Here is a 26,804-nt window from a genome sequence, read left to right as displayed (position 1 = left end):
ATCCATCGCTTACCTCACAGCACTTGGGCACTGGGTCCGCTCTCGAAAAAGCGTTCGATTCACTGGACCGATGCGCGCATCGCGCCATCGGTACCGGCTCCATGCACCGCGCACTCCATCACACACTCCCTAGTGCACCCAGGACGGTGGCGTGACGCTCGTGCGGGCCGCGTACTGGCCGTGGTTGTGTGCGGCCGCCTGCTGGTTCGGGGACGGTGCGGTCATCGCACTGATCCCGGACGACGAGTCGGACGAGTTGGAATTGTTCGGGGCCGCGTAGCTGTTGTGGATCGACAGTGGCAGGTTGGAGAAATCGAGCGATCCCTCCAAGCTGAGCTCGTGCTTTAGCACCTGCAAAAGCGCGCACAGACGGAAAATCGGTTAGTTGGTATCGACAGTGTACCACCCCACTCCCCTTGAACCCCCTCCTCCCGTGGGTGAACCCCTACCTCATCCACACACGGAAACGCTTCCACGTTGATGTTGATGTCGTCGATGTTTGTTTGGCTGTTTAAAGCTTCCATCACTTGACCCATTAGCGTCTGCGGTGTTGGATCTGCGGGGCCGGCCGGGCGGGAATGAAGCACGAAACGAATGGCATTAGAGGTTGTCGGTTGGAGGCGCGGCGGGTTACGAGCTCGCGAATCACACTTACCTTGCTGTTGCTGCTGCTGCTGCGGCGGTGGCGCTATCAATCCGCAGATCGTATTTGGCGTTAGCGGAGGACTAGACGAGGGCGTTCTTTGTATTACGCGAGATCCAATTAGCATGGCGTAGTCAGGTGACGGTTCGCTGTGCGGATATGAGGGCGACATGCCGGTGCCGGACGCCGGTGAGATGCTCTGTGCGGGGAGAGGAAGAGCAGAAACAAGTTTGATTAGGTGACGTGTTTCGGGTTGGGGGGTGGGCTGCCGATAGCGTTATTAGCCATTTCTGAGCTAGAAAATGGTCGCACACTATCGGCGAGCGTTTGCTAATTTTCTGTTGCTCATTTTTCAGCCATTCAGCTGCCACAGTTGAACAAACAATTCGGTGGCTAAGCAAACGGGGAAGCTTTCGCAGTGTCTGGGGAGACTATTTTTAAAAAAACGGCGAATATTCTTAGCACCTTCACTAGCCATCTGAACAAACTTACGGCTCATGGTGAGAAGAAGGAAAAAAACGCAGCTGAATCGTGCTGCACCATTCATTGGATCACTTATTAAACGCGTGATTTTCTTTTTTGCATCAATTTTAAAATGAATTTAGAACGAAGGACTATTTTTAAACTGTTTCGGTAAATCATTAAATCTGTTGTTTGCACATCTTCTTGCACCAGGTAAGCGAACACATGTTACACCTAATGGGTTGGGGCAACGAAAAACTCCTACTGTTGTTAGTTCAAGTGCGTTTTCTCTGCACTGCATCTAGAAAAATCCAGTATTGGGCCTTTTTTAGTTAAAAAAGCGAGGTCTTTGCGAGTTGTGTTTAAAATTTAAGGTACGACCACTGCTATGTACGTAACAAATTCACTTGTAAGTACTGTTTGAACAGTTTGAAAAGCTCGTCTTATTCCCCAAACAGAGGCTTTACTGTCCACGCCAAGCTCTCGTTTATTTATACGTTGCATTTTAAATTGAATTTATTTGTGTCAAAGTTTACCGCATTATTGTCGTCGTGGTGCTCCGAACGAATGCATAACACCCGCAAAGAAAAGCGTTACCGATAGCAACACCACGCACAATATGCTATCGTCGCATTCGAGGTGCAAAGCTGCAAACAATCTCAAACACCTTCAACGTTCCGTGAGTCCGTGTTACGACCAGGTTTCCCTCTATTGCCGTGACGAGAGCAGAGGGGATTAAGCTTGTTTGTCGGACGATTTGCCACCCGGTTTGGAATCGTCGTCCGGCAAATTTCCACACAATGGACACACTTTTCTCCGGACACACACACACACTCTCTGTCTCCGGTCCATTTTTCCACCACAACTTACCTCACGAGCATTATTCTGTAGCATGCAGGTACAATGTTGTATGCGATGAATCGGGCACTGATTCTGTTGCTGCGGGAGACCGTAGGACGGGGCGACCGAGGCCATCAGCGAGTAGGGCTGGGGCGGCTGGTACGGTGGCGGCGGTGGCTGATTGTGCATCGCCGTCGATTGCGTAAATCTGTTCCAGTAGTGCGGCCAGTAGGTTGGAAAGAAAGTAGGAAAAGAAATACCCATTGATAATAGTGGCTTCCGATGGGCCGGCTGGGCAAGAGATGAAAGGGGACGACGGGGAGCAATGAAACGGGGGCTTGAAGGCGCTTGTGCGATCGATTCATTTCCGGGGTACGGATTAAACGGGGGAATGTGTGTGCGTGCGTGGGCACGTAGTATGTTTCCTTCAAGCCCGCAGGGCGACGAACAAAGATCGGTTTAATAATAGGCGATAAGAGGGAGGGCAGCGCAACTATACTAATACAAACTACTACGGGGTTTAAAAGGAGTTTGCAACGAGACCGCAAAACACAATCAAAAGAAACGGGTGCGACTAAAAACAACATTCAACTAGCAGTAGGTAAAAAGAGAAGCATGCACAATAACACGGGGCTAGTGTATTGTATCGGGCAAAGGCGCCACGCCATTTTGGCGATCACATTTTGAGGAGCGTCCTTGGGCAGTAGTACACTCGACGCGGTACAGAGCAACTGGTGGATGGTGTGGATGATGATGAAACCATACTGACCCTTTGAAGTAATCGTTCTGCTGCAGCGTCAGCTCGTCCGCCAGCGAGCCGGCCAGCTGATCGAGCGTACCGATGTCCAGCTCGAGCACGTCGCCCTGCGCCTGCTCGGCACTGTCGACCAGGTCGGCCACGTCCGCCGCCGTATAGTTCCACGTGTTCTCGACGCCCACGATCGACTGGATCGGGCTTAACCTACCGCACGAGCTCGCGTTCGAGGAGGCGCGCTGCCGGAAGTCGGGCGACAGCTGAAAGTTACCGCTGGTAGGCGATATAGCGGGGATCCAAGCGTGGCCGTCATGTTTGTCAGGAAAGGCGCAGGTTGTGTTGAACAGTGTATAAGTTATGGGGAAGAAAACACATTAGGGGAGAGAGTAAACGAAAAGACAAAAGAGAAAAAAAGAAAAGAAAAAAATGAAAAACAGAACATATAAGTAACTGAATCAATGATGATAAACTTAAAACTATCAATAAATGACCATAAATGAAAGATAATTAGGTAAAAGAATACAACTTTCTGCATGATAATGCAAAACAAACTAGATAATAAGTGTTGTTTATGATGTATAAATGAATAACTGAACGTGGACGTTAAGAAAGGGTAAAAAACTACCAGAACTAGTATAAAAATTCAATTCAACATTCTCAATCATGTTAGCCGCTACGTCTACTTTAGACATTCAAAGCAATAATTGTAATATAGAAAGAGATTGAAAAAAACACGTTCTACACAACGTCTTAACTACTGTTGGAAAGAATTTCTTGCATTTAAAATTAATAACAAATCTTATGGGTTGCCGAAAAATACTTTAAAAAAAACTAGTTGTAAAACATCAAATCGAATAAATGCCGATGTTAAGCGCCGTACTGGGGCAGCTTAGGGCCGTACCTATGCAGTGGACTCTCCGGGAACAGATCTAATCCTTCACTAACGCTACTGCTCGGTGACGGGGTGGCATCGTTCAGTGGGTTGGCTGTTGGGATAAAGCGGAAAAGAAAGAAGCCTGTTTTAGTCTGCTCCACACTTGACCCTCACTCACTCACTAGCCGCCGCCGGGCAGGGCGGCTCAATATACTTACTGGCCAGACCGAGGGCAGCCTGCTGCCGGATCGCTTCGACGCGCTTTTTCGCCCGGCCCCGGCGCTTCTCGTACTTGGACGTTTCCATCGAGGCGGCTCGCCGGCGCACCGACTTGCCCGGCTTTGCGTCCGGGTTCAGCATCCACCAGGACGACTTGCCCGTACCCTCGTTCTGTACCCGCATGAAGCGATTGTGCAGCGATAAATTGTGCCGGATCGAGTTCTGCAAGACAAGAGAAGAAAGGTGAGTAAAATGGTGTCAGAAACAACGGAAATTAGACGCAAACTATCACATACACACACAGAAAGGAAAAAGGATCAAAACGGTTCGCGAGGGGGGATTTGAACTGTCGAAGAAAGCACGCACAAAGGTACTGCCTCTGCCTCTGCCGCGGTGTGTCCTGGGAGAAAGCACAGCAGGACGGAATCGAAATCGAAATCCACCCGAAAACGGAACCAAGAGAGAGTGCGAGAGAGAGAAAGCCGAACCGAACGAACGAAAATTTATTGCACCGTGGAAGGAAATAAATTTTAGTCAAATAATTGATGGTCAACTGGCGCGCCTTGGCCGGCAACTGCGGCGGCAATGTCGTGGAAAACCCGTGGTGTTGGGACTGAACCGGCGGGAAAAAAAACTCGAGCAGCAGACGACTCTGTGCCAGCTCAATTACCACCAGCAGCCCCGGCCAGACACACTCGAAGAACGCCACCAGAATAGGGCAGAGAGGTTACGAATTCGACCGCCTTCCGGTTTTGTTGCAAGGGTCCTCTCCTCGAAAGGATGAGGCTGCTGTCGCGGGAAGGTTCTTCGCTTTGGAGGGATCTCTCCGCTCGGGCACTGGGGTTTTCATCCTTCCACCTCAACCATACAAACACACACACAATCGGCAAATCGTAGAAGAAATTGGGCGCTAAATTCGACTGCCAGTGTGAATTGTACGGTCGCATAACTCAACCCATTGGCAACATAAATCGTGTACGGAGACCCGACCATGAAGGGCGAGTGCAAATTTCACAAAAGTCTCCGGCTGTCGTGTGCGTGGCAGATTAAATTGTCCGTAAAAAAAACCCCCGGAAGAGTGAAATTACTTGTGGTAGTTGTGTATTAATTGCTTGAGGGATTCTTTAAAATTCATAAGCACATTTGCTTTTTTTCTTCATTCAATACATTGTTTTATCATAAATTCACTTTCTGTTTGTCTTACTAACTAAATTTTTATCCTCTTAGGAGAAAGATATCCTAGTGCTTGCTCTTAAGACGAGATAAAAACGCTTTAGCAATAACTCAAGCAAGTTGTGCTTCGAAATTAATCACAAATTCCACCAACACACCCAGGATCATAAAACACGAAAAGTCATTAATAACACCGATCAACTTTCTTCCTGAAAGCCAACCGTCAACACGTGTACTGGCTAACACTAGAAAACGGGGTTTATATCTTGTTTCATATCAATCGATGTCCGTTTTAGCGTTATTAATTTTGAAACGTCGATGAAAAGTTTTGCTTCCATATCTTAAGCGTGGAAGAAAAAACTTCCCGCTTTTCTTAGGAAAAAAACAAGTGAAAAATGTTCTCAAAAACAAAAGCGAGCCAGCAGCAGAGCAAGGGATCAAGGGAATGAAGTAAGAAAGAAGCAAAAAGGACACAGAACACCGATGCGCTGATGAAAGGATAAAACTTATGACGTTGTCTGGAGTGTAGCAGATCGAAATGTACCCAACAGGGGGCTAATAGAAATGTTGTACAATCGGTGGGGGTTGGAAACATATTTAGCAGAGGAAAAAAAGCAGTAAGATTGCTTCTCTGCAGTCAAATGGAAAGAAAAAAAAACAAAAAAAAAGGAAACACAGGCGATGAAAGTCATCTTCACTCTCCGGTAAGCACGAGGACGGCGATGACCACCACTACACATTCCAGCAGCAGAAGAAGCAAAAAACTCCATTCCACTTTCCAGATAACAAGTAACAAAGAATAGGAACGCAGAAAAATTGAGAAAAACTTGTAAACTCTCCACGAGCGAAAGCGATCCTCGGCGAGAAGTGGAGCGAGCCTTTTGCTTCCAGCGGCAAAAGCTTTCAGAACAATTCTTTTCAATTATCAGCCCTCTGGAGGCATTAATCAGACTATATTAAAAGTGTATAACTTCATTAAATCGCACTTTAATGCTGTCTCTATCGCGCTGCCGCCGCTCCAAATGGATTCATAAGACGGTCAGGGATGGCAACACACATACACACACACACACAAAAAGAAGGTTATGTAAGCCGATAAGCAGCAACCGGGCTGAGCTTGAGCTGAGACATAGCGAAAGCGTTCGCGAATGGTGAATATCTCTCGCGCTATGATATATCCTCCGTGGCAAGGATCAATTCAGAGGTGGAGAGCGAGAGGAGACCGGATTTCATAATGGGGTTAAGGGGATAGTTATTTGAAAACAGACATTTTTCCAACCCTAGTTGCAAAAGAATCTTTCGGGGTTTGCGATGAAAAGAGGATCTCGCCAAAGTGCTGGTTGCCCTTATGGTAGTGAGATAGGAGTGTGTAGTTAAGCGGTATAAACATAAGAAGCGATGGGGTGGATATAGTACAGCATCAGAGGAGCTCGACCATATAACAAAAAAAGAATTCACAAACGAAAGTGGAAAAAGATGAAAAAGAGTTTCTAATCGAAGAACAGTGGGAATTTACCAAGCATGTTAAAAGCAAAAATACATTTGAAGGGAACGTTTTAATCGACTTTAGCTGTTTGAATTTCGAATCTAGTTTGAATTTGACTTCTCAACGCACTACTAACAACTAAATACAATTAATTTTGTGAATCATTCGGTCGAACCTTTTAGACACATTTTGTCCAAACGTGTTTCTTTCCTTTACAATTGTGCTGGGAAAAACTCGGCAAAAAAATGAGACCCAAAAAAGTTGAGCGTAAAAGCAAGATTGGCGCACTTTACGCGAACCTCGAACACTATCGCATATCGGAGATTTTGCCCTTCTGCTTCTCTCCTTCCTTCCGCGCTAACCACCCAGCCATTAGCCAGCCAACCGTCGAAACTGTTCGCGAAAGAAGCTCCAAATAGTCGCAGCAGCAGCAGCAGCAGCTTCTTACCTTCTCCTAAACCAGCGAACCATTTCCGCGCGCGCGTTAGGGAACGGGTTAGCAGCAGCAGCAGCAGCAGCAGCAGTACGGTTGGCGCCTTTTTGGCGCACCGTCTGATTTAAAAGAACGCTACTCCTTACGAACGCACTCTCCCCTTAGCCCTGTGGCCTGTGCCGATATCGCATTCTGCATAAAACTTTTTAATCGAACACGAGCTGTTGGCGGTGAGGACCAGCACGAGAAAGGGGCGGAGAGAAAGTATGTTGTCGCCGGCGACAAAACTCAATCGGGACACCGTGCTGGGGATATGGAGACGGGAAACCCCTTTTATCTTGCCACAACTTCTGCCTCTGAAGATCGATGCCACACGGAAAACTGCACGACCGAGGGGGGGGCAGCATGTGACTTGGCCGTCAAAGTAAGTTTATTACAAAATGCAAGCGCTTCCGTCTGTCCGCAAGGAATTAATTCCATTAGTCTCCGACGACGACCGCTACCAACTCCGGGACCAACTCGAACAGAAAGACGACGACGATCCGTTTGTAACCAGTAGCAAGTAATAATTATTTCATTAACAAGGATTTTTCCTACTTTGCTGCGGATATAGCAGGGCAAAAGCATCACAAATCATATCCTTCAACCGACTACTCGCCTTACAATATCCCCATCCACTCGGTGCGTCTTCCTAATGAATATAAAGTACAGCCGCAATTGGCATCGAGTTAGTGTTCCCGGTTCTTTGGCCGGCATTTCCATCGCGCAAAGAAGTTTCCGCGTCTCAGCATGACCAGGCAGCAAGTGCGGGCGCGCCTTGACTTGCACACTTCAACAGCGTTGCGCGACGTGATGGTGTTGTGGTGGGAGTTTTCTACGCACCAAAACCTCCTATTTATCATTTGCGCTCAATGGTTTTGCTATTTTTAACGTGCAGACTACTTTTTCTTTCTCTCTCACTCTCCTGCTTGTGTATGTTCCTCCTTTTCGGTGCAATTGAGCACAACTAATGAGCATAATGTGGTACCACTGCCACCGCCGCCGCCGGCACAGCGGACACAAACTGTCCAGACATACACACACCAAGGGGGGAATCCCAATCATCTGCGAGGTTGATACACATTTAATGACTCGAATAATTCGGCTGTCGGTAGTGTGGGGCAGAACAAAAAAAAAAACAAGGCAGCTGGATCACGTCTGACACAGCACACAAGAAGTGAATTTGAATTGGCTGAAATTAGTAGGTTGCCATTCGGAATGGAAAATAATTAAATTTATTACCACCGGCTAAGCGTGGACTGGACGACGATGGGTGGTGGACAGAATAATCGCGGAGTGTGAAGGATCAAACAGACGATTGGAAGAAAAAAAGAGTTTTGTAATCCACTTGTTTGAAGAGATTGCAAAGATTTGAAATATTCATCTCCATCGACTATACTTGAAGCATTTTTGGATGGTATTTGTAGTCAATAAATAATATTGTTGAGAAAAACTCATGCAAAGTACTATGAAACGGTTGTCTGGTATCATTATCGTGACATAAGTTTGTATTTTGTGTGATTTTTAGCCATTTTCGTTATAGAGGCCGGTGCTGTAAAATCTTACTGTCATGTCAATGTCATAAAAAAATCAGACTGCAACAAAATCCATTGTAGCATCACGTACTTAATTGTGATGATCAGAGGTGATGCTCAAACAGTTGGTGTGACCAATACATGCCAGGTGACATTTTAGCAATCAACGCTAGGTCAGTCACTTTGTCATGATTTTTTTTTGTTGTGAGCAGTTTTGCAAAACGTCCCTGACGTAGTCATGACAAATTCTGACTGATACAAAATCATGTGAGCGTCTCAAGCTATACTATGATGATCAGAGATGAGACTCAAACAGTTCGTGAGACCATCACATGTTTGGTGACATTTTAGTAACCAACGATAGGTCAGTCACTTTGTCATGAATTTTTTTTTTGTTCCCTGACATAGTCATGATAAATTATGACTATAACAAAATCATGGAAGCGTCTCAAGCTATACTGTGATGATCAGAGGTGAGACTCAAACAGTTCGTGAGACTATCACACGCTTGGTGACATTTTTGCAACCAACTCTAGGAGCCCAAGTGACATTTTATGTCGCTGATCATCACGATATTCATCATGGGAGATATGCAGCTTGTCAGTCATAGTATTGCGTTCAACTCAAGCATTCGCATGACGCTTCGGCATGTCATGACGCACTTTCATTGAGTATCCGCAATCAACATCAAGCTACATCTTTCCGAGTTTATGCAGCCATTTCCTGATTTTCCAATGAAATCGCTTTTACGACAACTACTCACTGCAATTGGAGCGTGGTAATGGTGAGATACACCAACAGGAATGGTTATTCCCAACCCAACACAAAGAATGCATTAATCAAAGGGCCGAAACACATTAGCGGCCCTCGTCGTTGTGAACCACCAAGTGTCCTTGCACGATGCTCACAATTATGCTTGCCGTATGTGCCAAACTCCACGCCAAATGCAAAAAAGAAGGCTGCCAATCGCTGAAAGGAACATTAACATTTGTGTCAACTTTTTTCTTTTTCAGTGACACTGATTAGGTTTTATGATCTTACACACATACACGAATCACCCTCCCTCTTCTCTGCGAGGATGAACTCAAGGAATGGTTAAAGTTTTGGCCTTTTTCTGCCCGAAACTTAGCACACACCGGCCATTCTACTAGCACGACAGGGAGCACCACCACCCATCCATAAAGAAAGTCAATCTCTTTCCGATAACGTACTGTCATCGTAAGCGCTTTTTTCATGGCTGCCCGCACGCTCTTTATTATTATTATTTTTTGTGTGGCACATTTTTTGTTGTTGTTGCGCTTACCATGCGTCTCCTCCACCGCTCTGAAAAATGATTGGAGCCCTGGCAAAATGCGAATGCTTTATGGGGGATGTACGAGGGGGGGGGGGGGGAGGGGAAGCTGCACAACAGCCGGACGACAACGGCCCAGCGAGTTCGGAAATATTCCGAAAAACTCGCAACAATCTTCCTACTTCCGTTTTGGTGGAGTAGTAAATACTGTTTGGCAACTTTTGCCCATAATCGTTTGCTTCCTTTTCTTTTCGGGAGGGGAGAGACCGACGCTTACGCGCACGTAAATATAGATTAAATAAGTCGATACTGCACTGGCATTTTAGCCTTAGTACAGAGCAAAGTGGCGTACGATTTTTCGTACGAGCAAAGTTGGACACACGAGTAACAAATTATGAGCGGCGCGGCAACGAGACCCTCGGCTGATAACTCAATCGGCCAACTCAGCCGCGACCCAGATCGATCGGATGTGTTACATTTTTATTCCACTTGGTCTAACTAGTTTCGCGCGAAACGAGCGTGTCAAGAGAGAGAGAGAGAGAGAGACGCAGGAAGTTGGAGAAAATGTTGACAAGAGATGCTTCATTTATCCAATTTACGTTTATATCCTTTATACATTCACGGACCACGGCCTTGCTGCCGCCATCGCTGCCTAGCAACTCGGGCTTCCCGCTCTCTTCATCCCCCGCCACCCCAGCCGCAAAAAAGGCTCCTCTATCTTATTTCACCTCTCCAGCAAGCGGCGGGAAACAGTTTTCCATCGTAACGTAATAGCACAAATGTATGCGAATGCTTCAAATTACATAACATTTTTATCTGGCATCAAAACTTCCACGCTTCTCCAGGATTGCTGGCCTTCCTCCTCCTTCCTTCCCTTTTATCCAAAAACAGAAAAACCCGGTCGCACCAACGCCCCGTCGCAGCCGCCGGAAGTAATGGCCAAATGAAATGGAAAAGCAACAGCCGTACCGCGTTATAAAACTATAGCGGAACTACTGTGGCGGGGGTCGCCCAAGGCAGAGAGATCGTGGAAATTGCGGTGCGATAGAAGCGCCACACACGTTTTGGTGTGAGAGGCACATTAGATAAAGAGAAGCCAAAGAACACACACAACACAGTGGGGCCACAGGATATAGTCTTATAAATTTGCTCCACCATCGCGGCTGGTTTGGAGGAACACCAGTGTGTGTGGCCAGTGGCCTGAGGAACTTATAATTTGTGTCATATTCCGTGCGAGGGCGCGCGCACACTATCTCGATGCGATCGCGATTTTTATTTATGAATGTGCGCGCCACCACCGCCGGGAGATGGCAGCTGTTGAAATTCCCATCGTGCGAGGCGCCCGGCCGTACTTGAGGAGTCACACAGACACACACACAGGCTAGGCTGGCCATGCGATGACAAACCAGCGATACGATTTAATGGCCACGGATAAGCAGCATGGAAGAGAATGGCGATGGGTGGTGGAGATGGAAAATGGACGGTTGGAAAAGCGAAGGTTTCCTTTTCTCGTTTCATCTGTTTTTTGTTTTTTCCCCCCCAAAGCAACGCTTTTGATCGCAATCACAATCAAATCCTTTGATTATTTCAACCACTATGCGCCTGTGTGTGTTCCAGGTTCGTCCTTGAGTTAGGGACATTCCGTGAGTGCGAACAAAAAAGGTCACCTTCGATCGTTTAAAACTCGTTCGAGTTCGATTTTTTTGCTTAACAGGTGACGGCGCCCTTCAACCTGTGTCTAGGCGTTTTGTGCGATGGAGGAAGGAAACAACAAGCGAAAACAGCCAGCAAGAGAAAGACAGCAACATTCACAACCCCCCCGGTTTGGCTGTAAAAGCAGCGGCCAGGCAGCGCGCTCGAGTTTTTGTCGCAAATCGTTAGGCATCTAGACACCGGGGCCACATGACACACTGGCGACACCTACGCGACGATGCCGCCGCCGCCGACGTCGGCGACACCCTCTCCTCCATTGCAGGAAGAACTTTTGCGCCTCGCAGTGGCAACATTCCTGCAGGATAATGGGAGTTTGAAGCCGACGGGCCCTGAAAAAACGCAACGATAGCTGATAGTTTATTGCGTTTTATGGTCGTCGCACGCGGAATTGTGATGCACGGCACAGTTTGGGTAGTACGGAGAACATTCCACAATGGGAGGCAGCACAGCACAATGGAGAGGATGCGGAATATAAAAAAAAGTAGGAAACGGAAACAAATAGAAGAAGGTTTTACCAAAGGAGATTAGAAATTAGCATACATTTTCGACAGCGTTTCAGTGAAATATGATAACAATGATTAATGGTAAAACATACAAAATGTAGGGCAAAAATCCTTTTTTCCTGTAGGAAAGGTCCAATTGTAAAAAGAGCAAAATTGAGTATTGCATTATCTTGTTATTATTCTTGTCATTATTCCTCTTATTGCTTGTCTTATTATAACGTGGGTCATTTGAGATTTAGTTTCTATTTTCTTTATTTTTCTTTTACTTTATCATGTTTATTAGTTAAATTTTCTGTTTTCAAAGTTCTTATGAATTTCTTCCATTTTTACTTGTGATGTTTCTATCTTGTTATCGTTTATTATTATGATTTATTAGAACCTTATTCAGCTATTACTTGAATTTAATCAAACTTGAGCATTTTTACTGCTTGTTAAATTCGATAAAGAACGCACAGACATGTAAAACTTCATACGAGAAGAATATTAATAATGTATTATGCACTGAAATATGGTCGCTTTTAAAACATTTCATTCCGTATTCATTTATGTTGCGCGACTGTTTTCCCTGCCATCTTTTCCCCGCCTTTCTTTTTTCTTTTTTAAATAAATCAATTCATTAAAGCAGCCACTTAAAGAGTGAGATAAGACCACTCAATACACACAAAGTATTGTCCGACGACTCCAATTTTCCACCTCATCCGGAGCACACACACACACACAGACAGGAAAACGCAGCAGCAACGCACCCGCGTCTAGTGTAAGCAAAAACGGAACAATTTATCGATATATCTATAAATTTATTCCCCAGTCCCGCTCAGAGTCCTGCCCCATGTACGCACACACACATGTACGCACCTACCCGGAAGCAGGAACCGAAATCGAAGGGCGACGAAGGAAGGAAAGGGCAGCGTGAAACAAAACCGCCACGCCGCAGAAACGGACACAAATGGCCCACGGGCAAGGGCTGTGAGGTGGGGCAAGGGGGGCATTGAATTGCCACTATCGAAAACTTTCCCTGTCGCACACACCGAAAGGAGAAGAAGTTGTTTCTGCACCGTGTGTCTAAGCGAGGCACCGGGGGGGCGAGGTTGTTGGTTTGCATTTAGGGCTGACTGGAGATGCTGACGCCGGAACCGTGACGCTCCTCCCGTCCCTCCACGTGTTTCCGTTCCATTGAGCCTCGGCTTTTTATTCTTGGAGCGGCATTTTTTTTATTCTTCCCTTCATTTCTTTCTACTCTCAAGCTCAACCCGGAAGAGCCAGCACTGCGCTCCTGACGCAACCGTGGAAGCTCGCGCACACACAAAAAGGGACACTTTCTCACGTATATCAACCTCTCACCGGGTAGGTGAAGGTGGTGGTGGTGGGCAAGGGTGGTTCGGGCGGAGGAATCTTTAAGTTCTCTGCCTCTAGCCTTCGGCGTCCCCCAGAGCGCCCGGATATAAGTTGAGCGAGAAGGAGGTAGACACATAGTTTCAAACCCACTCGCGGCCCCAGCCAGTAGTTGATCGAAGGCGAAAAAGTTCGATGTTCCACACCCTCCCACAACCACACACACACAATCACACATATATAAAAAAGAATAAAAAGTAGAAAGGATGCTCTCCCCAACATTGGTCTTGCCGCTGGAGCAAGTTGGGAATTTCCCGAGGCGGCGGAGGTGTGGAGAAGAAAAATGATCCATTAATCTGAAACTCAACGTCTAGGTGGCGCCTCCAATCTTCAATCTCTCCCGGGCGGGTGGCCACAGGAATCCCGTTGTGGCGGTGGATGTGTGGGAGAGACCGGTGGGGGGACAGAAAAAGAATGAAGGCATGGGCCAAACCAGAGCTACAGGAAAAAGAACGCGAGTGAAAGGTACTCTTCACCCGTGGAGCGTGGACTCCGGCGTGAGAGACAGTACAGTGGATGGGGCCCAGTATCTCTGGCAGTAGAGGACAAAAAATAGAAGCAGTACGGATATTGGCAAATTCAAAACTGCTACTGATGATTCGCAAGTGCCAGCCAGTGTCACCCGCTGTGTGTTCGTTTGTATACACACGCACACACACAGATAGAGGGACGTCGCAGACTATGGCACTGGGAAATGGACGCAGGATGAATACTACCATCTCGGGGGACGAGACTTCCGCCTTCGCCAGGGGGGAATATGTAGAGAAATTGTAGGACACAAGCTGGGCTGCATAAAGGGGGAAATCCCAGCAGTCGATGCGGAGGAGTTTGCCGACACGCTGTCGCATTCCAAGGGACATTCCAAGCGTGACACAAAACCACGTGTTGTACTGTGTCACGCGAAGTTATTCGAGGATTTCTTTGTACGCTATTCCGGGAATGTGCTATTTGGAATGTTGCTGGAGAGTTTGAACTACGTTTAACATTTTTGTTGGTTATGAGCATAAAATTAGTTTGAAATAGTTCATTCTTTGCCCTTTTCCCTGGCATTCACTGCGAAAGGGAGGCTTATCAGCATTCTCTGTGGTAGAGATTTTTGCATTTTACCACACTGCATTTTCCTAAGAAGCTACCCCTAGCCGTAAACATTCAGCTTCATTCAGCGAATCGTTGACGGAAGAATCATTGACGACCCTTTTCTCAAGCTCGGAACGGAATCAAGGGAAGGGAAAGGGATCTATAACACTGTTGAACCCATAAACACTTTGCCCGACAAGCTCTCCCCGCACAATTGTCACGGGCTTAGCGAGGCAGAGGAGATTGTTGAGATTTACACAATCGGATCAAAGGGCACCACAGCAGCAGCAGCGCGGCACGGGCTGTTAGTGGAGACGTTCTAGGGAAGAAGGGAAAGTGTCGACCTCGCATACACACACACAAACAGTAATGAAGTTATCAGGGCAAACGACGGACCGACCGAGCCAGTTTGTGCCGCGCAAAACGGCATAAACCCACCATAACTTCGGTTTATGGAAGCATGATTAATTTTCCTCGAATCGTATCACCAACGCCATCGCCATCGCCATCATCATCCGCCCGTTGCAGACCACAAAGGGGGATAGGGGAAATGGCTACTAACTCTGTGGGATTTACGTCTTCTTTTTTTCAGCCACTATTCAAGCATTTTAATTTCAATTTTAAAAAGATTGTTCACTTAACAAACGGGCAGCAGCCAAGATATCGGACGACATATTTCTTTGGGCTGCGATACGCCTCACTTAGTAGCGAGTTTTAGGGTGGAGCGATAGAAAAAATCCCCACCATCACCCCCCTCTCTCACGGTACGAAACGGACGCTGGCCTGGACACACGGGCCTGGTGATGACATTTCAGTTCTCCCTTTTTTTGTTGCGTTGTTGAGTGGTATTATGTTAAACCACCTAAAGGCAATTTCTTTTCCTCGAACTAAATTATGAATAATCATTTGCGCAAAAATCGATACTTTGCGATGAAATATGCAGAGTATGTTCCCATTAACATGACACGGTGTTTCTACATCTTGGCAGCCAGCCAGCAGGGCAGCCTCCGCGAACCTGAAGAGAATTATAAATATAATACCAAAAACTGGGCGCAAAAAAACGCTACAAAATAAATCTTTAAATTGTAAAGAAATTGAATTTCACCTTGTATCCTGGTCACGGCACCATACGATGTATGGAGAGTATGCTTCTCGTCAACGCCAGAAATCGTTACTGCTGGCGGAAAATATCTCCAATATTTCAATGGTCAAATTCGCCCCAGCTCGACACTCACTATTCACGAATCAATCTTCCGGAAAAGGAACTTTCTTTCGTTTTGCGTCTTGAAAAAAATACAACAGCCTATTATAAATGCGGTTGCCTGGCCGACGGTGGTCACGGACGCCTACAACACTGACCGAATGACGACGACTAAGATCTCGTAAGGCATGGTGGTGTTGTAGCACCCCATGACGGAGCGAAGGTAGTTGGGGAAGGTGAAACCATTTTTCTCCCTTATCCTGTCCAATGCAGTGCCCTCCACTTTACACTCTTATCGCGGGCCGTTCGATACATATTTCACAAAACCAGCTTCTTACTTTAATGGCTGTTGAAAAGTCGATACTTTGGGCTGACATCGGTGTTCTCCCTAAAGGCACTGTTGTGCTATAAATCGCATTGATCCAAACGGATGGGCCCGTGTTAAATTATTCTACATTCGCTCGCAAAGCAGTTCGATCGGTGAAGTGGATGACGACCAAATCGACACACACAGTAACACCCTGTGCCGTTCTCGATGGCCAAATGAGGAAGCGATGGAACGCAAAGCACGGGCTGTCTTTGATGACGATGCACGTACGAGGATATGGTTGATGGTTGATGCTGAGTATCTTCTGAGAGGCCTTCCCGCTCGGAGATTGGACGAGGCAGATCATCCACATTAAACATGGAGAGCTACAACTACGACGAAAACTACGAGGGACAACTACGAGGGATACAACTACGAGGGATACAACTACGGTAAAATGATACACTTTTCTATGTGCCACCCAATCTGATGCCCACTGACCATTCAGCTCTCGATGCTCTATTTGCTACCAACATCAGACGCGGACATTTTTATTTACTTTTCTCGTTCCCACCCCCATCGCGTCCCACTCTGTGAGATCCGTGTGTGATCCTACCTTGGATCTCCCGTAACTTCTTCTTTTCCTGCAAACTTTGAGCAAGAATAAACACTCCAAAAGCAGCACAGCAGCTCCATCGAGAGTCAAGCGACAAGAGTCGTGCCACCAAAAATTGACTCCACTTCAACCATTCCAGGTATGTATCCACAGACAGGCACACGCACACAAACACCGTACGAACCGATTTTACATTTGAAATATCAAATTATCATATGCATGAGCAGAACTCAGTACCCCTATAGCCTTCATCGAGTCTCTTTATCTCTCTCTCTATTTCTCCCTCCCGCTCTATCGCCCATCCGTCTATACTCTCTGGGAGTGCAGTAGCAGCAACAGCATCAAACAACATCAGTCCCGGGGCCAAATGCACTCGCAAGCACACGGGGCGCGGTAAAACTTGCCCAATATTGAATTAGTTTATGCTGTGTCTGCCACCATACCATGCACACTACCCCACTACCACATGCTTTACCGCCTCCCGGGGGAAATATAGTTCACGTTTGCATTGCGTCGTAAAAAACTAATCCCACAACCTCCCCCGCAACCATAGCACACCATTTCTCCCTGTTCAGTAGCGCAGCAAGGTGTACCAGAGTCGATGCGCGTATCCTTCTCTTTTGCGGCACCAAAGTTTGCAAAGAAAGTTCCGCACTAAGGGCAGCTCTGGGGCCAATGGTAAAGATTTACCTTCGGTGTAATATTCGATGCAAGAGCACCGCTAGAGCACAAGGTTGCACTAAAATTGCAGGTGTCAACTATTAGGAGGATGAGATATGGTGGCACCATGAAGGAGGGTGAAGTGATGGAATTAATAACCAAAGTATGAAATCTTATCCAGCGTAATATTTGTTGGTTCCGTTTTTGTTAGTCAAACATAAATAGTTTTTTACTGTCACTGGGAATTCAAGCATTGCAAATAACATAGCACTCTCAAGTATTTCATAGATTTTTCAGATTAATTCAACACTGTTATGGTGCCTTTTACCTCTTAGCAACACAAATCTACAACGTTCCTCAAAGATGGTGGAATTTGGTGTAGTACCTGACGTAATGTGATCATTTAGCGCTCCTCTTGCTAGATATAATCTCATTTAGCCGGATTTTAATCCTGGTCACGGCACCAACCATACAAAAATACTACCGACCATGCACTCCGGTGCACGCTTGATAGATTAAAAAAAAGGAAACTAGGAACGTCAAAAAAAAATCTAATCAAACTTCTCAATTGCATCACCCGGTGTGTCTGCGGGGATATAAACCAGGACGCGCTAATAGTCCCTCTATCCTTTGCCGATCAATTAGCGTGTATCCGGTGTAAGAACACACGACGACGCGGTTTAAACGAACACGCCAGCCTCCCCTCCAGTGCAGTAGAGGTCGATTACATTATAATTCAATCGTTTCCGCTTCCAATCCTTCGCGTGCACGGGATTACAACGGGTAAAGAAGCGACCAACACCACCAAAGTTGCGGGAAAAAATCGGTTCTAGCTGCCGTCTCCCTAGATAGGTTATTCTTGTTGGCCTAGGGCGTGCTAGTATGAGCTGGGATAAAAAAAAAAAAAACCTCGTAATAAGCAACTGACCGGACACCGGATCCTAGCGGTTAGCCAGTTTTTCCCCCACTGAGCAGCATAGCTCGGCAAGTGGAAAATTCAATTAAAAGACTGGGCCATCACTTTTTTCGCCCTCAATGCACCAAACTACCTCCTAAAGCTGAAGTAGAGCAGCAGAAACAGGCAGCACTGTGCAAATAAAACCTTTTTTTACGCTTCTCATCCCCGGTTCGCAGGCTTGTGTGGAGTGTGTTACTGGTAGTAGTGGTAATTGTTTGCTTTTTTCAGTCCTCAAACCACACTCATCGACTTGGAGAGGAACGCAAAGAGAGGGGGGAAGAAATGCTTCCGGGGAGCTGTCAGCAGCTATCTGTCAAATCTTCAGCAAGCTGTCGATAATGTCACACCATCAACGACACATTAAAGTGGATCGACTAGCGCCGCCTGTCATTATCGTGTTAAAGTGTGCGCACACACACCGACTCTGGAGGTTTGCTGCTTAGTTGGTGTAAACTGACTTGCAGAAGCAGGACAAAAAGACACAAGGAAGCCCAGTCCCAGCACCTTCAAGGAGCAGTTTAATGTTACCTACAACACTGGCGTCCAGTTGACTCGTGGCATTCCCCACCCAACGGCACCGAGGTAGTACTTATCAGTTTCTTTTGTTGTCATCTATTGACAGATGAAATAATGATATGTTGTGACAGATTGGAGGCTTCTGCTACGGCCAGGGGATGAGCGAGCGCTGAAGTAAAGGCAATGGGGCAATTCTTTTCACAGACTTTTTGTTGGTGTGCCTACTTTCATCGGTTACAGCCACTGCTTTCTTTTAGGCCGGAGATCGCTTTTCATCCCCCAACGGCATATATGATATATCATCCTATAAGGCGCCTGCATCGCCGAAGAGCGCACTCGATGACACTTTAGCGTGTTCCGCCTGTCGTTCCCTATTGTATCGACTTTTCCCCCTCCTGCCATCATCATTATGAGGCAAAAATCCATCACTACTCCTCCGGGGGTCGGAAGGACGGTGCGTGTAAATCCCTGTCAAAAATTAATGAGTGATAAACTGTTCCGAGGGATTTAGGCATCGGCTCAGCGTTTGATGTGCCGTGGCGAATCGCTTCTTAATAACGCCGCGTGTACACATCTTTATTCCTCCTCACTTTATGTATCATTTCTTTTCCCGGACCTTCCGTTTCAATTATCTCGAACAGCTTTTCTCGTCGCCCCGTCGGGATTATTACTTATTCTCTCCTCCTACTCCTCCGGTGCATTATTTCCACGCGCACAAATGTTGAGCGAATCGTGAAAACGAACAGCGAAAAGAAATTCAACGAGCTCCTCAAGGACTACCGGGGTCGGAAGTTAATAAATTATGTTTCCCTTTCGCCTGGAGGGGCATCTGTTTTTGTCCCACTCCCACAGTGCCCCCCCCCCCCCCCCCCCCCCCTCTGGTGGGTAAATGTAAATTGTAATAAAACGTCAAATTGTCAGTGAAATGTGTGTGAGTTTTTTTTTCGTTCTCTCTTATGACGTTCATTTCTGACCGTCCGGCAGAATCCGGGTCCGACGGTCTTCTCCCTGGCACAGGACGCACAATTGAATATGCAAATATCTCTCCCAACCACCCTGGGACGCACCATGATCGGACACACAATGATTGGTCGCTTTATGGGTCGAGTTTTATGAAGCGCGTTGAGTGATTTGAATCATTCGAAAAAGCAACCACACCACTTGGCGCTGAGCAGCTCTGCTCGCGGGTGTGTAAAGTCATTCAAAGTTCGTAAAATTGTGCTATTAAAAGTCGAAAAAGCGACCATTAAACCGGGAAGGGATTATGCCAGGTTGGATACGACGCCAATGGGCGCCCGCTAGCAACACCCAAACAAATAACTAAGAAGCGCGTCCGGCATCGAGAGCGCGAAATAAAAAAAAATTAGAGCAAATCTCACGCGCACAACAACAAAGGCACAGTTGGATTGGTGATGGTGTGATGCTGAGCTTATCAGATCTGCTGCTGGTTCAGGTCTGATGGATGGAAGGTGCTAATTGACACACGCCCAACTGGACGCCCCAACAAGCCTGAGGAGCGGAGGCAAACAGTACCGCGGGTGGCATGGATCTTGAAGTAGGAAAATACAAATGGACAGTCGAGGAAGCGCTTTATTTGTAGGCCTGATGAACAGGTTGCTTGACCAACCCGGAAGCAACAACCTGAAGTGCCGCAGTTGGTAAAAACCGCGGATATACGTACATCTCACGGGTGTGCAAATTTAAGGACACAAGACACAAAAAAGGGTCAAATCTGGCCACCATGTAGGGAAAGGCCGGATTGCTTGATTTCCCTTATCGATTACGGCATGTGTTTACAATTAGGGGTTTTAACGGTCTGATAAAACAGAGTATGTGGGTGAGGGATCTATGGACAATGGATTGGACGAGTTTAGACATGATTATTACCAGGAAACTGAGGCATAGTCAAATCACCACTTCCCAGAACCATCTGCAATTTGGATCAAAATCCATGCCAAATAAGTACACATATAAGATATCAGTAACTCAAAACGAATACACGTTGTCTTTGCATATCCGGTAGTGCTTTCTTCCCAATTTTCAAGACAAAACATCTCTAAATACAGAAACAAATTAGAACTATCATAGACTGCAGACGTCTTACAACAAATTCCAAAATACTCCAAGCAATTTTCAGACTCTCAGAATCCGAGTTACGAAACTAAAAACAAATCTAAACTTGCAAAGTCAACTAGCTCTACTCAAGCCATGGAATCTAAAAACCAGCTCATCTCTTTACAATCCAGATGAACTAACATTCACCCATTCGCTACCCATCAGGCACGCCAAAATCTGAATATCCAAATGACCTTCATTCCGGGTACTGAATCTGTTAACCGTACAAACTCTCACCGCAACAAACATTTTACTCAAAAAGCCCGGAACCTGGAGCCCATCTCCACAGTACCGCTGCTACGGGGTGTACCGAAGCTAAACCAACAAAACCTGACCATGAACTGCTTCGCCACAGTTCAAACGATCCGAACTTTATTCATTCATTCCCTCCCGCCGACTGAGCCACATCGCAAATGTTTGACGAAAATGTCCTGCGCCTTATCCATCTGTAGCCGTTATCGTCGTCATCATCATATCGCCTCCGTACGCTACCGCAAAAAAAGGCCACACACTTCAAACAGTCCACACCAGGTCGTCCTGCGCTGCTGGACGACGGACGCAATATGTCCACTCGGAGGAGGTTTGAGCTTCCGTACCCCGAATGGTTGTAGAACAAATAAATCCATCCACCGAGTAAACGGAGCATGGAATGATGGACCGGAAGAGTAGAAGTTCACTCTACCACCGGGGCTCGTGGTGCACACCGTTTGAAGCGGTGAGGATTTTTGCTGCCTGCTTCTTGCGTGGCACAACAGAGAGCAATCACAGCCGTGGCGCGTACTTCATAAAGACCAGCGAGCTTTGATTGACCAAAAGAGCGTCTCCCGTGTGCTAGTAGCTTCACATTTAACCGATTGGAATGAAATAGTTGCATCCAGAAACCAGGGGAAAAAATCAACTCATATCAATCCATCTCCCAAAAGACACCCAACGAGATGGACGAGAAAATCAAATTCCAGCACGACCGCAATCGAATTTGTCGTGCTACCCACCCAAACGCATGGGGCGGGTTGTACCGTTACCCCGGGAAAGGCAACATGATGTTTGGCGGTGGTGCTGCTCCCGAAACAACATAAAAAATGGCACCGAAAACCCACCACACAAAGTTCGAGTCGGATCGAATTTTCGATGGCCTCACACATCGATGGTGACCGTGCGTGTGTGGTGTTCCCGTTTGACCCGGGGACGGACGAGAGATACCGTGTCGTGTATCGCCGGCTTCCGGAATGAATTTGACTTATTTGCTTTAATATATACGATTTAGTGTTTGCTTATCCGAAAGAGAAGACCTCGCTACCCACCTCTTCCTACCACGGCCTAACATTGATCTCTTCCTCCGACTTCAAACGGTTGAGGGACGGTCAATGTGTCCAACGAAATGTTGGCCTTTTGCTGGCCCTGCTGCTTCGGATACCGTTCCAGTGTGCAAGTCCACACTAAGCAGCATCACACACAGTGGACACTCACTGCCCGTTCTTCCCTATCGCGAGAGCTTTATTTTTATTGAAACAAATGGTTTTCGGATGAATTGTCCCTCTGTTTCTCTTCATCGGCGAACGATAGGATCAGTGACGAAGGATGCACAATCCCATATTGCCGGGCCTTTGCCGTGCCGGGAACGCTCGTTGGCAGTCAGACCGCGCGCACACCCTGTGTGTCTGTGTCGTACGATAAGTCATTGAATATTGATTGATTTAGATTTAGTCCATCCGTCGGTCAAATGGAAGCAGGAAGGAACGCCATCACACACAAATTCCACACCCTTCTTGCAGCTTCACTGTGCCCGATGAGGTGACAAATGGATACACCAAAAAAAAAGAGAGCTAATCCTAGGCTCCAACACATAGCTCCTTCCAACATACGGTAGACACACACGGCGGCATCATTGCAAGGTGAGATAAAATGCCCAAAAATGTCCTCTTTCAGCGGCGGCCGAGCCGAGGAAGCCTTTCTTTTTTTGCCATTTCGTTCGTGCTCCGACACCATCCTTTCGCTGTGTGTTACTATTTAATTAAGGAATTTACTGTACACCCCACCACCTCACGGGTAGGACACCCTTTTGGCAGTGCGCTTCTACTGGTCGTTCCGCAGCGAACGACGGACAATCGAGGGCGTAATCGAGCGATATAACTAATGACAGCGGATCGGTACGGTGATGGATTTTACTTAATCAAACAGTTTGCTTAGGTCACCGTTACTAACACCCGGCGTACACAGCGAACAAAAAAGTGTGTCGTTTTACATCGTACTAAGCCGCTATAGGTGGGGCGAAGGGTGCAAGCGGTGTAATGGGATTTGTTTGATTTTTTATCTGATCTTTCCGTTGCTTAGAAAAGGTTAAAGCGTGTCCGATAGGATGTTTTGGGGGACTGAGTTTTAGGACTGATTGGGCTGAGCAAATGCTTGAAGTGCAAATTTCAACAAAAACTTTTGTAAATATTTTAATTTACAATTAGATATACAATAAAAATATACATTGCTTTACTTTGTCACCTTATTATACTTTCTTAGAACGAAAGAAAGATCTACGCTACCGACACGTGTTCACAGCTTTAAGCTGTAGTACAGTTCATCTCTACTCCATCCCTTTAAAGAATCATCCCTTCCTGCATCATTGTTAGAAGCAGTTGTAACGAATGAGGACAACACTAAACGAACAGCTACATTCCTCCGAGTACACGGTCCACGAACGCGCCAATACGAATGGTGAAAATAAAGCAAACCTATTGCGTCACGATCCGGCTCGAAGGACCAAACATTCTGGTCACCGCAAGTCGTCTTGGTCCACACGCGTGGTCCGGTCCAGCAGACACACTCATCGCGCAAAGCACACATCGTAGAATAAGTCATCGATACACGTTACGGCTGGTGTGAAATTGGATCCGGATACGGTTGGCTATCTGCTTCGGCAGGCAGCAAAACGTCAAGACGGTTCCGTTGCGTCCTTAGCAACCCAGAGAGAGAGAGAGTCCTCCTCCCGGGGGTGGAAGGAGGTTTGTCGTTTGCTCACCAGTCTCCTGTTGCTCGCCGTGCTCCTGGCGCTTGGGGGGGAAGGAAATCGAACCTTCCCGCTCTACCCAAACACGCGCAACGACTCGGCCAAGTCAAGCGTAAATGGGCACGATTTACACGGATATAAACCCTTAATTGATCGGCACAACGACGACAAACTGACGGTACGCGGCAACGGAAAACGAGGAAGAGGGGGGGTGGCAAAGGCACCACCAGGCGAGCTAAACGACCCGATTTTGATAGGTAAGTACGCACACAATATTTTACCATCTAACGAGATAATTCTCGGTCACGCCGCCGATGCCGCCGAGCAGCAGACTCGTGGAGTCCGGTTGTGTCGTTTTTCCTGCCCATCCGTTTTTCCACCCATTTTTATGATCCCTTCGTTCCACCGGTTGGATTTCGATACAACCGGAGGCTACGAACCGTAAGGACAACCAACGTTACCCAGGGATGGAGAAGGGGGCAGCAACCGTCTCCAGGACACTAGCCGAGAGAGCTGTCGCCCTCTGCTCTACCAGTTTTTTCTTCGCCTCGCGCCCAATTTTGTGTCACTTTAATGATGCTGTCGGCAGCTACTTATGATGTTCATTTGCATTTGCTTCAATTTGTAGCCCAATCATTCATGCCTGTGCCGGTGAGCTGTATCGTTTCGAAGCAGTTCCATCCCCTTGCCCTCGAGGGCATTTGTTTGCTTTTACTTTCTTCGATACCGTCTCTTGCTTCCCCCTCGCAATCGACTGTGCCGTGCCGACTGTAGGGCGAATAAAAACATCTGTAAGAAATTCGCAGATTAAAATAATGCCAACCGTTCCACCACGTTATTGCTCTGCTTCCGTTCCTGTCTCAAGACAGGGGCGCTCAAGAAGATACATCTTTCAGCCACCACCACGCGCTGTGAGAGTACGCCAATTAGCGGGATGCTCTGGTTATGTTTCACCTCGCGGTGGCACCAATTCCGACGACTTTTCGCCTTACATCAAGCAGGATAAGGTGCGTGTGTGTGTGTTTGTTTGTGTGTGGCAAGGACGAGCGTTACTCATCGAAGTTATGGGGAAGTGCTGCTGACAGTTGGATTCTTGCTCTGATCTCCTCGCTCTGTCACGTGGTCGGGTCGTCTGACGGAAAAAAGGGGCGAGAGATCGCACAGCTCACAGGGGGAAAAGGTTGAAATTGCGACCGAGCATACGGCAAACCAACTCGCTAATTATCATTATCCGATTAGCGTGAAACAGATTTCCCTCCCTAGGGAGTTCCTGATTCCTTTCGCGCCTTTTTTGTTGCTGCTGTTGCTGCTGCTATTCCGGCAGCGAGAAGTCTTGTACTTTCTTTGCACTGTTGCGTGTTACGCGGTTTTTTTTGTTGCTTCTGTACTTGCGCACCGGCAATGTCTCGGAGCAGTTCCGCTTCCGCTGCGATCAAACGAAGCGTAAGAAGGTGTTGCTTTTAATGCTTTGCATCATAGCGGGTGTATCATAGCACTGGCTGGTGTGAACTTGGAACGACTTGAAGCAGCACAACCGCCGGATGGGAATTTAATTTGAGTTGATGCAAAATTTGCTAAGCAATAATACATTGGACAGCATGATGTATGGCAGGTCCAAGTACAGACATACCTAATTTTAACAGATAAGACTGTGTTGTTATCGGGAATGTATTAAAAAGGGAAACATGTTGACCCATTTTTTTCTTATCTACCAACAAGAACCTGAATGCAGGATTATCCTAGCAATAGTCTGAAGATATGCTGATAAGGTCTTGCGTGAGGTCATTACAATTTTGAATTCATCATTGATAATAGTATTTTATTTTATTCATTTTGATAAAATATTCATTAATACTCAATCTAGACGAACTTGTATCCAGAAATCAGAAAAAAATATATAATATTAACCTAATAAAGAATTTACCAAAAATAATTCAAATATCTCAGTTGATACATACATTCGATTGTTCATCTTCGACGATAGATTCGACTCTTAATTAATGATTTAATTTCCCCCCAAGTAAGACATCACTTTTCCTACAACCCAAGGCAACTTCCCCACACCACACAATCGCATAACTATAGTGCTGTTCCCTATTTTTTGTGCTCCCAAATCGGAAGTTAACAACACCATCAGCATCGCACCCAACTATGGTTGGACGCTCCTTCGGGATGCATGGTACACAACAGGATGATGTCGATACACCATCCAACCCTTCGCACCATATGGTTGGAAGCATCGCCGCATTCAACAGGCAGGCAGCAGGCGAGCCACGAACCCATTCAGCCATCGCACCCACCCTCTCGACCACTGACGCTCGTTACGGGCTTCATTGTGGGCATCGTAAAAGGCAACACAGTAGCGGTGGCACTGGATGTACTGAATTATTGTGCTCCCGGGGCTGAAGTGGTAAAGTTATTGCAGTCAACTTGTTGTAACAAGCGGTGGTGGTAGGTATCGTGCTGCCGCTGCACGCTGAGATGATGAGCTAAAATGATTCCCCCTCCGCACAACACGGCAGAAGACAATATTCTTCCCCAGCGAGGCGGGGATCGCGTTGTTGCAAGAGGTTGATGAACACACACCCCGCGTGTTATCCATAGCCCATCGCCTTTTTGCCAGAGCACCCATTCCCCGGCCAAGCGAACAATCGTACAGCGGTGATGCACATCTTTTTTTGTGTGTGCTGTTTCAAGCGCCACTTAAGATATTTATTTGTGCAAGAGCAAGTGTGTTTCGTGTTTTACTTTTTTTTAATGCCACAAACGAATGCTAAGCTGATGGAAATGGCTGTAAGACTGTACGAGGGGCAATTTGGAGGAAATTATAACCGAATAAACACACACACTGCCTCTCTTGCAAGTGCTTTAAAGCTATTTATACATCATCGCGGCTGGAATAGAACGATGGAAACCTTATAAAGCTACAGTGGGTTAGCTTTCAATCTGGTTTGCTTTTCTGGTGCCTTCCAACAATCCAACAAATTAGATTGCACTGA

The 26,804-nt window shown here is 46.7% G+C and overlaps 1 protein-coding gene across 1 annotated transcript in view; it reads right to left on the bottom strand.

The window, feature by feature from the left end:
• Nucleotides 1–26,804, bottom strand: part of LOC120907314 (forkhead box protein O) — a 59,177-nt gene that overhangs the window by 16,947 nt on the left and 15,426 nt on the right. The window contains exons 3-9 of the mRNA XM_040319060.1: nt 3,792–4,014; nt 3,601–3,685; nt 2,715–2,972; nt 1,976–2,153; nt 656–842; nt 450–556; nt 14–351 (exon numbers count right to left, since the gene is read on the bottom strand). Coding sequence (XP_040174994.1) covers nt 130–351; nt 450–556; nt 656–842; nt 1,976–2,153; nt 2,715–2,972; nt 3,601–3,685; nt 3,792–4,014 — 1,260 coding nt within the window. The 3' untranslated portion in view covers nt 14–129. The remainder of the gene's footprint in view (nt 1–13; nt 352–449; nt 557–655; nt 843–1,975; nt 2,154–2,714; nt 2,973–3,600; nt 3,686–3,791; nt 4,015–26,804) is intronic.

Source organism: Anopheles arabiensis, chromosome 2 (assembly GCF_016920715.1).
Source record: "Anopheles arabiensis isolate DONGOLA chromosome 2, AaraD3, whole genome shotgun sequence".
In the NCBI taxonomy this organism is placed as follows: Eukaryota; Metazoa; Arthropoda; class Insecta; order Diptera; family Culicidae; genus Anopheles; species Anopheles arabiensis.
Note: the sequence above shows the minus strand (reverse complement) of the source record. Positions and strands in the feature narration are given on the sequence as shown.